Genomic DNA, 16,033 nt, shown 5'->3' on the forward strand with positions numbered 1-16,033 from the left:
TCTCCTTAGGCTAGAGTCTGTAGGATTAAAGAGGATTAGACCTCAAGATTACTGTCCATCACTTTATCTTTATTCCAGGATGAAAAACAAACAGAATGACGTTATTGACTAAGATTAATATGGTGTCTTAATTGCAGGCTTGGGAAGATTTCATTGCTGTATTTTTAACTAATTAGCCCTAGTACATAGATATAGCCCCAGGTAATGATTAGACTACTTGGACTGCATAATAGAAATTTCTCAGGAAGAAAGAGGAAAGAAATGAAGTTGGAAATGTTCTAGCTGCTCAAGCATTTAGAGTCACTTTACAAGCACCGTTCCAGCTTCAGGGCTCTAGCAACTATGTTATATTCTCCTTCTGTGCAGTGTAATGTCTCTTGGAGCACTCCTGTTCCACGTTTAAACCACAGCTGGGCAATGTTGTATTGGAAATGTTTGTAAAGATGAATCCTAGGTCATTGAGGGGTGAAAACACAAGTATCACTGATCATAGATCCTGTTGTATAGCAAGACACCTTCTGGAAAGTAGAAGATTTCTTTGCATTGAGTAGAAAGGGCATTTTACTCTGTGTTTAATTCCTGGAAAACTGACACTTACTTATTTTGTGTATGTGCCAATGCAGTCTTTATATGCAAAGAGACACATACAAATTTGAGTACTTTCTTATTAACTAGCTGGAATATAAATCCATAAGAAAAAAAGATCAAATGCATATTTAAGACACTTTGACAGAAAAGCGTTGCTTCACTTTGATCCTCTCCATAACCAGAATAGGCAGCTGACTCCAGTTTTCCATTAAAAATGTTATTTTCACACCAGTAAGAGAAGGAAAGAGCACGTGTATCATTTTCTCACTTGAGAGCTTGTTCCGCTGCTCTTAAAGTACATAAATACCTATGGCTGCAGATGAAGCACACATTTACACGTAAACATAATTCCTTTGCATTGTGGTTAGGATGCCTCAGTGGGAGCTGGAAGAGTTTGGAACACATTGCTCTGCCAGTGAATGTTCAAAGAACCTCAGGTGGTTGCTGAAATGCTGAATTCTGCAAGAAATCAAAGCAACAAAATGTTAATCATGAATGTTAAGTCCTATTTATGAATCACGCCTTATCTCCCTTTGAAAGACTGATTAAGGAAGTTTTGTTACTCTGTCTTCTCATTTGCTTTGAGGTCCATTTGGAAACTGTGGAGTACCTCAGAATTAGGCTTAGTTGATTATAAGTAAACAAATTAATCCCCTTCAGTTTTTCTTTCTCTCTTTCATACTTTCTGTATGAAAAGACAACCTTTAGAAGGTGTCATCACATTTCAGTTGTGGTGGTAACACTGTAATTTCCCATTAGCAAAAGTAATAGTGACTAGTTTTGTTTGGTTTGGGTTTTTTTGCCACTTAGCCCCAGTATGGTTTAGCATTATTAACAGGCTTAAGACATTGTAGCTAGCCTGTTAGAATAAAACATTGTATTTAAATATTTTCCCATACAGATTTAAAAAAAAGAAAAAAAAGGATAAACTGCAGTGAAATGCTGATAAAAGAGTATCTTCCAGCCTTAGTGAAACAAAACTGGAATATTTCCAAAGAAGGTAGAGACAGAAGACAGAAATATGTGTTTGACTTGATTAGATGGGAGAAGTATTTTCACCAAAGGGAAAGAGAGATTGGTTAATCCTCTATAAAAGCTCAGATCAATGACAGTAGTTCTTCAGTGCTTAAAGCACTCAAGAATTGCACAGTTATTCCTTTTTCACTGCCATGCCCTGAGTAACTTTCATCACTTCTCTAATAGAATAGTCTTACTCAGAAAACACTTGTATTGCTGAGGCATGAATTGCAGTGACTGTTTAAACACAAAGCTAGATGGAGCAATAATCTCAAAACATTAGTGAAGTCAGTTTTGCTCTCCAATGTTCTTAAAGTGCTAGGAATCAGTCTTGGGTTGTAAATACTCCCTTAAAACCACAGAGCTACTACAGTTTGTCCTTGCTATAATCCATATCGGTGTAAATATTATCACCATATAAATAGAGAACTACTGTTTACCGTCACTGCCAGTGACTCATTAGAGTGAAGCACTAGGTTAGGTAATTAAGAATCAATTCTAAGCAATGAGCAGAATTTTCACTTATTTGTTAAGAATAAAGTCTCAATGTAGCTAATTAAATCTCAGTTTAACAAGAATATAATTGATTAAGGTGATGGAAGCCATCTACAGTGTAATCTCTTCCTCATCATTAGCAACATCATAGAGATATCTACCTCCCTGATTCCTTTCCAGGGCACCTGCAGGAAATACCCTATTCTCATTGCTTTTCACTTGGGGTTAGTGCAACTGAGACCTCTTCTCACCTCTTGAAGTGAATTCCTAGAATTGCCTTTCACACTGAACTACTTTTGAGAATTTTCAAGTATGATGTTCATACTGCTTCAGATAAGGCAAATCAGGGAGATGTTTGTCTTGAGGAAAAAAGATATTTTGTTAATGAAATTGAAATTCACTTTTAACTAGCAATGAAAATGGAAAGAGATCAGAAGACTTGCTGTAGGTAACTCTGTTCAATGAGAAAAATATGTCGAATTATGAAAATGGAGCTCTAGGTTTCAGTATCAATAATTATTCATTAATTTCCCATTAATTAGAACACACAGCAACTATCCGTAGACTTCATCAAAATCAAAAGCTCTTTGAGACTTCACAGTAGACTGGGGCCTCCATGAAAATAGTATTTCCATTATCTAAACTTTAGCAACCTGACTATAAGTCTCTGTAAAAACTGTAGAAAGATAAAAGGTGCTGAAGAAAGTCAAAACTTGTCAAATGAGGCACTTCTAATGAAATTTTTGCAATTCTTCTAAACAGATGGAGCAGCTCAGTTATTGTGTGGAAAACTCTTGGCATCTTCTTGGGACTGAGAGCATTGAGTTAGAAAACATATTTAAGCCATGTTTCTTGCCTTTTTTTTTTTTTTCTCTTCTGCTTTTCCATAATTTGACTAGGAAAATTGAGATGACTTTTTATGTCTTCAGCATGTAGGAAGTTTCAATCTCTTAATTTTGAGACAGCAGCAATCAAAGAGTAACTGCTTTCTTAAGCATAATATTTCTTTTGGATTTTTTTTCTTTTCTGCTGTCCTCCCTTCCCAAACTCTGTTCTGCAATGTTCCCTTTCTTTTCCCTTCTCTTTCTTCTCCACCTTTCTTCTGTAATATTTCTTTCTTTCTCATGAAGAATGATTTTTGTTTCTTTTTCTGTCTGCTCCAGTAACATGCATGAGGATGTCACTGTGCTTGCCTCTGTAGATTGAGAGTAGGCAGTGTCTTCAGCAGGATTTCTTGAGCGTGTTGCATTATCAAGCATGTTGATTATCAAGGATCATCAAGCCCGCATGTCTTGTCAGCTTTGAATGCACCAGGAGTATAGGACAGTACCTGCCTTTTTTTTTTTTTTTTTTTAATAGTGAAATATATTCCCAAGAACTGGAGTTCACTCTGGGCCATTGAACTATTTGTTCTTGTTGCGTTGTCACTCTAAAGAGTTTAAACTATTAAACTCTGCAGCTGTACTGTGATCTTAAGTGAACTTCTCAGTCTTTCTATAATATTACCAATTGAGTTTAGGTTTCTTGTGACAAACAACAGTTATTATTTTTCAGAGGACAGGCATGAGGGGAACTAATATTCTGTGATGTCCTCTATTGTGTAGCTGCGTTGCATTCTGATAAGACAGAAGATAGTCCCACATTGATCAATGCGTTCACGACAGAAACACTATGCAAATATTTAAGTCAGCAAGAGACAAAAAAATTAAATTTGTGGATAGATGGTGCTGCCTTTTTTTGCTTGTTTGTTTGCTTGGTGTTTGTTTGTTTTTTTAAGACCATGTCTAGTAAACTTGTTTATTCCCTGAAAATCAAGGTATGTAGATTTAAACGAATAGAGCACAATGGCTTCACAGAATGACTCCTGTTCCTTGTTGGGCAGCTGCTAGCCAGAGAACACAAAGCTGTAAAAAAACCTGTAAAATATGGATGCTTCAGTGCTTGACTGTTGGGTTTCTAATGTCCTTTTTCTGCCTTTCTTTTTCTGAGAAAGTTGGAAAGTAACTGTGAGAATCTTACACATTGCAAAACACTGCACCCAGCACTGGCTTTCCAGCTATGGCTACCCTGTGCTGTAGCTGCACATTATCACTGATGTTTGTAAAGGGAGAGCGGGTGCTGGCCCTTTTTTCCCCCAAGCTGTCACATAAACTGTCTTTTCACAAGGCTGAATGTGCTGGACCTATGACTGAAGAGTTCAGACTGAATTTGCTGTACTTTTAGCAAATCAGCAATATTACAATGAGACTGTCAAACCCTTACAGAAGCTGTGGAGCAACCTTTGGTGGTGTTCTCCTTTTGTGCTCTTACAAATAGGTGCATAGGTGGGTTTTTTTGTTTGTGTTGCTTTTAGTATTGATGGAGGGAATTGAAAAGTCTAGGAGAGAGGCAGAGTTATTCTGTGTATGCCAGTGGGTTAATTATCTGTTGGTGTTTTTTGGTCTTGACCTTTTTTCTCTATTTTATTGCCAGTCCTAAAGTTATCAGTAGTGTATTGTAATGTAGATCAAGAATGATACCTCTGTTACAGGAATATGACACTTTGATTAAGAGTGATGTCAGACCTGTCTGCCATTTCAAAATCAGACTTTCAGCAGATGCAGAGAAAAGAATGAAATGTGAAATACTTTTTCTGTTGGTTCAAATTGAAGAGTGATGTTGAACTGGAAAATGAGTTGTGGTCTTCTGTTTAGCAACTTGTGTCTTGCTGTCCACTTCTGTTCCTTGTCTGTTCTGTACAGGTTCAGCTGTCACTTAAATAGGTGTTTCCAGATCTGAATCAGGTGCAGTAGCCATGCTTTTAAACTCATCTAAATTTCTATTCGAGTATTATAGGTTGTGTTTTACTTTTCTTACCCACTTCACTGACAAATCTATAACCTTTTCTTTCTTCTGGGCCCCTTGTAGGGCCACCCTCATCTTTAATTTTGTAACCTGCTTTCTGCCAGCCCTTCTCTCTACCTCACAGTATTACAGAATATATTTTGATATTTCATTCTTCAGCCAATGGCCAGTCTCTTCCTCCGTACCTTTAAACCTATAACAACCTCTGTGCTTTCTGTTTCACAGCCTTGTTCTCTGCTGGAACTTGCCACGTTACTTGTTAATCTTTGTCTGTTTTCTGCTGCTCATCTCTGCTCAGGCAGCCTCTCAGAAACTGGAGGCTGGAGATCACTGAATAAAAATGATTTTATTAACAAACCATGATTATGGTATGTGCAAGTACTTTCCTCACGTTTATTTTCGAATGTTAAATTTGTCTGAACTGTAAAATGAGACAAAAATGGGTGTGGTACTAATCTCCTTGTAGTCTTTCTGCTCAAACAGTCAGATAGCCTATGCTAAATCTACAGTGATTATTTGCTGATAAGGGCTAAACATTTATTTTTTGGGGCTAAAATCTTCCTTACCTGCAACTAACCAAAGAAGGAATAGATTGAGCCATTTGTGAACATGTAGGAAGTTCTTCAGGGGCTGTCCTTCCATCTAAAGACTGGAGCAGTGGACATAGGTGTCTACTTCTTCTCCCTCTTTCCCATCCATATATGTCTTTGGACAACTCTTTCTGTGATACCCACTTCCATGATTTCTTGAGATTCTGACTCAAAATTTCTCTTCAACCTGCCACTCTTCAGTGACATTATGGAGAAAATAATAATAATGAAAAAGTTTGCTTGTTGTCAGTGCTGACTTCACTGGGTTTAAGTTCATCCAGGATTCTTAAATGACACCATACGCTTTGGAGAGTATCCTGCACATCCAAGTCTGTTTTAATAAGCCATTGGTACAGACAGGAAAAAATAGGCTTTGGCTTGTGAAGTGGTTTGATCAGGAAACCAGGAATCTAAGTCTCCGTTGTGTTTCTAATAGGGCCTTCTGAAGAAATGTTACTCTGCTGAGGCTGCATACCTGTTCCAGCAGGACAAGTTCTATGATGTCAGCTATGACACTGGTGACAAGTCCATTCAGTGCAGCAGACGTCCGGATGCATTCAAATTCTGGCTGATGTGGAAAGCATTGGGAACAACAGGCCTGGAGGAGAGAGTAAACAGGGCACTGGCTTTGGCAAGGTACCTCCTCACAGTTTTGAATACATCTACTCTGTCTAATTTGCCAAAATGCTGACACTGCTGATACTCCGTATCCCAGAACAGACCACCTTGTTACTTTTTTCCCCTCTCCTTTTGTTTGTGTATAATAGGAGGAACTAATAACAATAATAGTGTTATTACATTTGCTATAATATTTAGTAGTAATTAGTGCTTTCAGCAATAAGCGTAGGTGTTGGTAAACAGTATTGTCAAACATTTATATTATGTGAACCAGACACAGGATAGACTTACCAATACACCTTCTTCTAACTCAGTTATGTGTTCTGGTGTCAATGTAAAAACAGCCTCATGTGCCAGGATCTAGCAATAAGTGAATTAGCCACTCTCCTGTCACTTCCTCATCACCAAGGAAATGCAGAAAGCTGATGATGCAGGGAAATTCATATGAGAACACTGTTAATGTTAGGATGTTGTAGAGGTGTATGAAGGCATATTGTTCTGACATACTGCTTGTTTTTTCTCCACAAGTTTATATTGAAGTTCTTAATGCTTACAGTGTGTTCTGTTAGGGACAGAAACACCTTTTTCTTGTGATCTTCCCCACACACGTCCTCTTCAATTTCACTAAGTTTTTGGTCTTGCAGAAATGAGTTTCTCAACTGAATTCAGCAGAATGATTGCTAGAAGGTGGTTCTAAAGTGATGATGATGTCTTGGTTTCTGGGAAGAAGCTTCCATATACAGATGGTTTTCTCTTCTCATAGAAGAAATGATTTTGAAATAGGATAGATAATGTCCCATTAAAAAGAATTAACTTTAAGTATCATGTTTGTTCAGAATTTATAAGAGATAAATCACAATGGAAATTTCACCAGACTAGCTACACGTTTCCATAAGTCAAATCATTGATATTGACATTTTATTTTTTTATATGAACTAGCAAGACAAAAAGAACTGAATGTTTACTTCAATGAAAATTAAAGGAATAGCCTCACTGTAGTGAAGTTACTTAAAAGGTAAAAATACCCCTGACCTAGATCCAGAGTGGATTTAAAAGGAATTAAAAGAAAGAAGCAAACCCAGAAAAGCTCAAATGAGCCATGACCTTTTTCTTTATTTTATTTTTTTTTAAAACCACTAATTTTTTGGCCGGCTATATGTTTTTGATATCTTCTGGTTAAGTTGCACCTTTTTTTTGTTCTGAAGCATTGTACTGTTCCTTGTCTGTACAGAGTAAGTAATTCATTCCATTATTAGTGGGGGAATTCAGCCTTATCGAGGTCATTGGCCAAGATTGTTTGACTGACTATGTAGTGACTAATGACCTTTATGGGATCGATATTTCTGTTTTAATGTTAGGATCCAGTTGGTAGCACTTCTAAGGAGCGACTGGCTTGTCTCTTCTGTTTCTTCATTGTTTTGGGTTTTTTCCATAAAGAAGAAATTTAATTTTTAAACTTTCTGGAACTAGTCTACTGTCTATAGAATTTAAGGGCAATATTGCTTTTTTTTTTTTTCCCCAGTAGCCAAGCAGACCTGCAAAGGTTTTAGGGTAATTGCAAGCATGTATTTCTGGTACATCAAACTTTGTTTATTGGCTATTCCAGTAATATCTTTTTGTTCTGGAGTTGTATCATGCTTTCAGGGTACTAAATATCCCAGGGATATCGTGATGCTACCTATTTGGAAAGGCTTACTTTTAAAATAGCTAGAGTAGAGCATCTAGCTGATTGCGTCAGATTTTTTCCGGATTATTTTTTCTGCCCAATTATTTTTAATGCAGGGATGTTGCTTTATGAAGTACACTAAAAAAGCCCAGAAGTAAACGGCTTTTCAAATACAACTACTGTAAGCCCCTCTACATTTTATGCTTCAGCTTCTTTGCAGTTTTTCTGCATTTCCTCTTCTGACACCCACTGTTAGCAGACATATGTCTACTTTCACTGCAGATCTCTGCCCCTTATTTTCTGCAAGGCTTAATCATAGCAAATGCCACTTGTCTGTGTACTTCAGTCCTCACTAAAACTCAAGACCTTCTGATGTTCTACAACTGTGACATGATAATAAAACTTCACTGTCAACTGTGGAAAGATGCACGGAATAAATTGCTCCACTGCCATCAAATGATGCTGGCAAGATAAATCATGGGCGATGGATTTTTCTAATGGTTGCCTTCTTAGGCTATTGGCAGTGTAGTTAAGAACATGATTAACAGTGTTGTGAACTTGACCGACATCAGATAGCCTATGTCAGATGGTGGTATAAAAAAAAAGGCACTTGTGGCAGGAGGGAAAGGTATCAAGCACATTGTGAAATAGCTCTAACAATTCAAGACCTCAAAAAAAAAAAAAAGTGATCATGCATAGATTTCCCTTTTGTGATTTATTAAAGAAAAAATAAATTATGAATAGCAAGCTGATGTTGCTGAATATTGGTTTTATGGCACAGACAGGTATCTTCTAATAAACAGGACAAAAGCACCAAACTTGTTTTACCTAAGACATTTACCCAACAGAAACAGGTGCCCCCCAACATGCTCACATGATATCTACCCTTCTACTTGCCTTTCATCATGCTTCTCTTTCAACCTACGTGGTAGCGTGGGCATTAACAGCTGGATAACAAACAGCTGCATACAGTGGGATCTAAATGGTCATGACAGAAACAACCCAGAACGCTGATTTGTTACAGTGAGAGGGAACATCTCAACAGTGCACACCACAACTCCTAGGCCTGTGTGCTGTGGGAACTGGCACTCCACTGCTGGGGTGTGTGCTGAAGTAATGAGTCACAGGCACAGCACTTGTTAATGACAAACAGTGTGACAACTCCCTATGCACAGCTTTAAAAAACATGTGCCATCTAGGGTATTGTTTATTGCTTCCCTAGCCAACCTGTTCCTGCAGCACGTCTGCCAAATAGCAGGCACTGCAGATACAACTGGGCTAGAGGTGTCCCTGTGGGGGCAAGTTTCAGACACGTGGATAGGACCACTGAGGGTTATTTTGGCAATATTTTTGTTCTTCAAGTAGTGGATAAAAGAATTACTAGTGATGACCAGTAATGTAGCTGCAGGCAGGAAAATGCCAAATAGTAAATACAAAGAACAGATTTGTGCAAAATCAGTAGTTAAACTGTGTCAGTTTTCTTCCTGTTAGGCAGCAAAATTTTCATGTAGAAGACTAAAATTCTGTTGACATGGAAAAGCTGTGTGAATTTGAGGTGAATTCTTTGGAGTTTTTCTTTGGGAGGCTTTGAGGGGAGGAGAATAAAGAGAGAAGTCCCAGCTGTGTCCTCTTTGCTTCAGAATTCCTGTGCCATGGCAAAGTTGAGGTCATGTTTTAAAAAAATTCTATAAACTGAAGCTGTGTCTGAAGTTTTGATTCAAACCCATCTTTCCATTGAAGACTTCTGGGTTTTTCATGCTTGTCAGGGGAGAGAGGAAAGAAATTCTCATCTCAGTATGTTAGCGTAGGATGTCCAGCGATTATTGTGCATAAGCAGTGGCTCACTGAATGGAAATGTACACTGTTGTGTACAGTGTGGAACAAGGGCAGTACTGGGAAAATTGTTGGGCTTCAAGTACGCTCAAATTTTTAAATTCTGGGCTAAACTAAGAGTTTCTGGTGATAGTAGTAATGCAACAGGTGTCAGGGTGACTACGAAATAACATTGCAACACAGCATCAGCACTTGAGAACAAGAGATGGAGGGATTAATTTGTAAAGACCAACATCAATGGAAATTTGCATTGGGAAAGTTCACAACCTAATGCAAATAGGATCAATTTGTGCTGTGTGGCTCCATTGAAAATCTGTGCCTGAGGACAGATTTTGACTTCTTCTCAACGCTCCTTGGCTGGCTGTATCCTTCATTTGTTTCCAGGAACTGATAGGTATTGCATTTTCACAGCAGGTAGAAATGAGGTTTAACTCTGTAGTTTCTTTAGTGTGAAAAAAAGAAAAAGGAAAAAACCCCACACGTTAAAGACCTTTTGTTATTGTTTTCTGTTTGTATTGTTTTGTTCTATGCTTTAAACCCCTGCATTTTTAATTACAGATATCTAGTGGAGGAAATTAAAAAAAGAGAGGGATTTCAGCTTCTTTTGGAGGTAAGTGAACAGGGAACTGAACTGCTGTTGTTATTGGTGGGAAGTGTCTATTGTTTGATTTTTGCTCTCTTTAGTCAATTATCAATATGTATTTGAAGTATATAATTTAATAAGTGTGTGTATCCACAGATATGACTGAACACACATAACAAGCGCTATATTCCCTGTTAGGATAGATGAAATACAAAATATAAAAAATATTTTACCCTATTCATACAATGCAAATTTTCTCTTTAACTTTGAACACTGCTAATTGACTGAAGAATATTAGGCCAGCAGCACATGATGAGGTCAGTAAAGTGGCAAGTCTGTAAAAAGCTGTGCATTTTTTGTTATTGTAGAATACCCAGATGTGAAAGCTGTTGAGAACAGAGGCTGCTGTTTAGTTCCTGCAGAAATGGGATATCTGGATTAAAAGTGAGATTGAAGGGAGTGCTATAGGATGGACTATAGCACTTCCTGAGATGGAAGTTGAGCAAGGATTAAGAAAAAGTTTTCAGGAGTGCAGAGGGACAAGCAATGAGAATTCAAAGAAAGACTGCTGTCAGGCAGCTAGGCCCAGTTACATGAGCCCTTTTCCTGAAAGTAAGTTGGGCTTCAGACAAAAAGCTTAGAAAGATGATCCTCTGTGGCCTGGAAATGCACTTGTGCTTGAGTCATCTTGAACTCTTTTGTGTGTAAGTGCTTACCTGCTTGGATAAGAGCTGTGACAACATAACTAGAAATAGAGTGTGAAGCATGGCTGGGGGTAGTTTTTTAGGATGAATGGTATTTTCAGAGGGGGATGATATATTTGATGTGTGAGAGGAAACTGAGATAATCAAGAAAGCAACATAGGCGATGGCAATATGGTAATATATACCATCTGTCTACTCCTGCCATCTGATTTTAAATAGTTTTAAAATAAACCCTGTAACAGCGAGCTAGTGCTTGTGCTTCTGAGGAAGGCACTGCCTTTTCAGTGTCTGTGTTTATGTGTGTAGTCAATGCATGCTCTTTGGGGAAAGAAAAGGGACTTTTTGGTGGCAACACACGGCAGGTTTGCAGCTCTGTTCCTGCTGACAATGATATTCTTCTTGATGATTAAATTGTATTTAATGCATTCTTTGAAGTGAAGCGGAAAATGATATGAGCAGCTCTCAGTGCCCTTTCATGAAAGAACATGTCTCAGCTGGTGGGCTCTCCTCGTTCAGGAGACTGCCTGGGATTATAATAGCAACCACATTCACAGTGGACTAAAGAGATGGTGTGACTCAGCTACCAAGCTCTCTTTTAACTTTTTTTTTTTCTTTCAACTAGTACCAGTGAGGGTGGCATGTGGGAGAGGAGAGGGGTGTGTGAGATCATAATCCATATTATAATATAGATGCCAGTTGAATACTGTGTTGCAAATAGCATAGGTCAAGATTGTTGTAGTGGTTTTATGAGTTGTGTTGAATGGGATTAGATGGCATATCTGTTCCTCATGCTATTGCTCTCTGTACAAATAAAATAAAAATTGTTCCAAATTAGCAGGAAATGTATAGAGATCCTAGACTGGTCTGCTGGGAATGTGTTCTCTATCATATATGACACAGAAATCTCATAAGCACAAAATGCCTTATTTTATAATGTGTGGTGAAGAGATGCTTTTGTTGTGAGCCTTGCAGATAACTCTGCTGAGTTTAAAGGCAAAACTTCTCTAGAGGGAAACTGAAATGTGGAATCTCGGCCTTTGCCAAAACACCTGCTTAGATATTGGACAAGATACATTCAGGATATGGCACATATCCTGCAAAGGATCCTGAGATTCTTATAAAATGTATAAATAGAGAAAATCATTGTCTAGCACTGTATAGTGTGTTCTGTGATATAAAAGGAGATTGGCATTGTTCAGTAGAAAAATGACTAGATGTGCAAGCGTTAAATGGTGACAAAAATTAAGCTTGTGTGTTTTGTGTAAAAGACATCATAGGAAATTTCCATCAAAAATGCCCAAAACACTAAAAAGAAAATGTATTCTTAAAGGTTGCTTAAAATTTGAATTCTATAACTTACCCTTTTATGCCTCTCTTACACTTTTCCAAACCAAAATTTTTTTGTGAGCAAAACAGAGTTAAATATGGATGTAGGAAGATGAAATTAAAACCCCAACAGGTTTCCTTTTTCTGGCAGCAGGAACAGAAATGGATGGTATGAAAACTATTTCTAGTTTCAAAAAAGGGATACAAAAGGTGAGTCGTAGAAGAAAGTTTTAATGAAAAGGGTATAAACTCAAAGGCTTCCCTCCCCCTCACCCCCCAAAAACAAAGCATAACTCTTTGACAAGCTGTAATATGTATCCTTGTCCCATTTGTTACATCTTATCAGCAATCATTTGTTCTCTTGTTTAGCCGGAGTTTGCAAACGTCTGCTTTTGGTACATTCCACCAAGCTTAAGAGAAATGGAGGATGGACCTGAGTTTTGGCAAAAGCTGCACCAGGTGAGCGTCATGTGTTACCTGAGACTTACTAATTTATCTGTGTGCCAGATAAGTATGTGAAATAGCCTTTGGCTTTGCTCACTTTTATAACCTATCAGTAGAACGGGGATTTAATCCTTAAATAGATGTTGGTAGGATTGAAGTTTTTTTCTCCGCTTAGAAAAAGCTAATTATTTTTTTCTTAATGTAAGAGGTGTAGGCATTAACAAGTATTCAGCTCACTTCAAAGCTGTTAGCAGCTGGCAGAACTGAGAGAAGAGGAACAGCATTGTATCTGCATCTCTTGTCTAGACAGATTATTCATTACCTGTTTCATATACTTAGCGCTGTCCTTGGAACTTGGCTTGCATTATCCATGATAATCTATGATAATGCAAGCGAGGAAGTGCTTAAGAATATATTTCTGATGTTAAACATAAATGACAATAGGAATACAATGGGGAAATACAGTGGGAAAGACTTCACTAATGAGTGTTTTGGTAACTCTTTGCCATCCTGATAGGAAATCATGAACATCTTGAAAAAAAGCAGCAGTGAAATTGTGAAGTTACTATTGGGGAACTCGTTAGTTAAGACTTAATTAAGAAGCCACTAGACATTGTGGTATTATGTTTTACTGAATAAGCTATTCTGTGAGGAATTGAATTTAATTCATTGTTTGCTTATCTCTGGAAGAGCTTTGGTGTTCTGCATTTATTTTTTCCTAGAATTTGCTACTAGAAATTTATACTAGAACATAGATGTGTATACCATATGCATGCTTGCATATGGTGTGCCTACTATGCATACAAGCTATACATACTATATATACATGCATGCTTCCTATAACATCTGCTCTCAGCAGCTTCCACTGGAATTGCTTTCAATTTATGCTAGAGGCTGGTGTCTTTAAGGGAGAGGTCTTCCTTAACCCTGTCTGTATTGTTTTGGAGAGTATACTTTGGTAGTACAAAGCCGTGCACAGCTGTAGTGTGGATGCAAGGGCTTTGCATTTGCCATGCTTTTGCAAAGCATGGACGGGTTATGATCCTTTCGTACGGGGCTTCCCTTCCTCATGTTAGAGTGGAAGGCCTGTGTATGAATGTGTGTGTGTATGTATACACACACACACAGAGCTGTATAACAGCTCCTCCGCCCATGGAGGAGTGTGGATTTGGAAAGCAGCAGTGGGAAAGCATAGAAGACATAGTGCTGCAACAGTCACTGTTTGATTTATGTATGCTACAGAGGGGACCGAAGAGGGAAGGGATGAAGCACGACAAATGGCTTTGAGCATGTATATTTAAGTAGCTTATTGAGTGTAACTTACTGGTTCTTTGCTCTATTGCTCTATGGTTCTTCCAGTCGGGGTAGGCAATAGATGCCTGGCTTTCTTTTATGTACTAATATAGGTAGACTGATGCTGGAAATGCAGATTTCCTAGCCAGTGTTCTGTGGAAGAGAACTTAGAGGGAAAGAAACTTGGGTGCAGTGTCTCTGAAGGACTGAACACTGCTGCAGATCTCAACCACTCTTTTTGTGGGCAAGGTGACATTTTCTTGATTCCTTTATCTCCTTTGATGAAACACGGAGAAACCTCAAATCCTAAAATATAACTATGTCACTCTTCCCCGCAAAAGCCTGGAAAAAAAAAATCTGCCATGAAACAGACCAAAACTCCCTAGCAGAGCAGGGCACTGAATGGCACAAATTTGTCTCCCAGGGGAAACAACAAATGATGATTGTTAGTTGTGTTATTTTAGACACTGCTGGGAAGTAGTTTGACACTGCAGAAGTGAGCCTGTTTTGCAACTAAAACATGTTATTTCACCTTCCTGATTCTCTACAGGGATAGGTTTACCTTGCTTTTTGGATGTTGAGGGCCAATTTGGGGCAAAAGATATATCAATGAGCAGATGAGATGGCAGCACTGGGTCACAAAAAATAAGACTGACTTGACTTTTCCAGCTAACATCAATTTGTTATATCATTGCTGATGCAAAGAACATAGGCTTTATATTACATTAATCAATACAGATATATTACTGTACAAGAGGGAATGCATCCTCATCAGCAAGGTGTAAATGATACAAGGATTAAGGCTGGAGAGGTTGTTACATGATGCAGTTGATGGACAGATGGGGGTGTGAGTTTCTTGATTGCAAGCATTTCCTGAATATTCCCTTCATTTCACTAAAATGAGCTATTCACAATTTGTCTTTTCACATCCCCTTTTAATGTCACAGTTATTCTGTTTATCCAGAAATCAATCTTCCTTTTTGTTGACCTGCATATTTGACAATAATTAGGGAAATATACGTCTTAAAAATCCCTACAGCAAGTAATTGATTTTACTCAACTACTCATTCAGCAATATTGTGCAGGATAACATGCTGTCTTCTAAGTTTGGTTATGAGTTTTAGTGCTGGTTAAAGTTGATAAGCAAATTGTTCTGATTTCAACTCCTCAGCTTCACGAAGAATTTGCATAGTCCTATGCAAAATAACCCTGAAGGTTTTCTGCTGTACTGGCTCTTCTCCAGTTTCCATGCCCACTTCATGTGGAAATGTGTCAGGACTGAGTGGGTCACGGCATGATACCTAATTCTAATGTCAGCTATCCTACATAAAAAGTGTCTTTCCCCCCCCCATGGGCTGTGTATGTTGAATTCCATGGCCTGGCCTTGAACTTTAGATGTACAATTTTTACTCTTCAGAGTCTTCTACATTCAAAACAGAAAGGTGGTAGGAAAGAGGGACCTGAAGGATTTGGAACAGCCACTAGCTGGTTATTTGACTTATCACCTGAACCCTTTATGGAAAGCCAATTAACATGGGGGTGGGAGAAGTAAAGAACAGCATAAATAGTACGTTACTCTGTTACCCAGTAAAACTGGGAATTCTCTGCACATCCACACTATGGTACCACTTTGACCTTTTGGGATTACAGCAGGATGTGGCTGTTTAGTGAAACTAGTTCTATAAATAGTACAGCAAGGCTTTGGATGCAGTAACCCATAAATGATCTGACCGTGTAAGGTGTTTTTCAGTGCCGTTCCTCACAAGTGAGGAGGGATTTCTTCTTGTAGAAACTGTACAAACGGGCTCTCTGAGGTAATTGAGGAGCTGCTGTTAGATCCAACTAGAAATATCTGTAAGTGGTGTTATTTTGTCATTGCGGTCTGGGGGCGGTTGTCTCTGGCCTAGAACTGGCACAACTGACGGGATGAAGGAGCGACGGCTTTGCTAGTGCTGTATGCGCCCCCCAGTGGGAGTTTCGCTCCTCTTCCTCTGGTGACACTGTAGGATTTACTTTTTTTTACTGCTGAGGA

General features: G+C 38.3%; 1 protein-coding gene across 2 annotated transcripts in view; it reads left to right on the forward strand.

Moving 5' to 3' along the window:
* The window catches only part of GADL1 (glutamate decarboxylase like 1), an 81,834-nt gene that overhangs the window by 34,770 nt on the left and 31,031 nt on the right, over positions 1-16,033 (forward strand). For both annotated transcript variants that reach the window (XM_032703639.1, XM_032703647.1), the window contains exons 12-14: positions 5,971-6,170; positions 10,210-10,261; positions 12,634-12,723. In XM_032703639.1, coding sequence (XP_032559530.1) covers positions 5,971-6,170; positions 10,210-10,261; positions 12,634-12,723 — 342 coding nt within the window. The remainder of the gene's footprint in view (positions 1-5,970; positions 6,171-10,209; positions 10,262-12,633; positions 12,724-16,033) is intronic.

The sequence above is a fragment of the Chiroxiphia lanceolata genome, chromosome 1 (genome assembly GCF_009829145.1).
Source record: "Chiroxiphia lanceolata isolate bChiLan1 chromosome 1, bChiLan1.pri, whole genome shotgun sequence".
In the NCBI taxonomy this organism is placed as follows: Eukaryota; Metazoa; Chordata; class Aves; order Passeriformes; family Pipridae; genus Chiroxiphia; species Chiroxiphia lanceolata.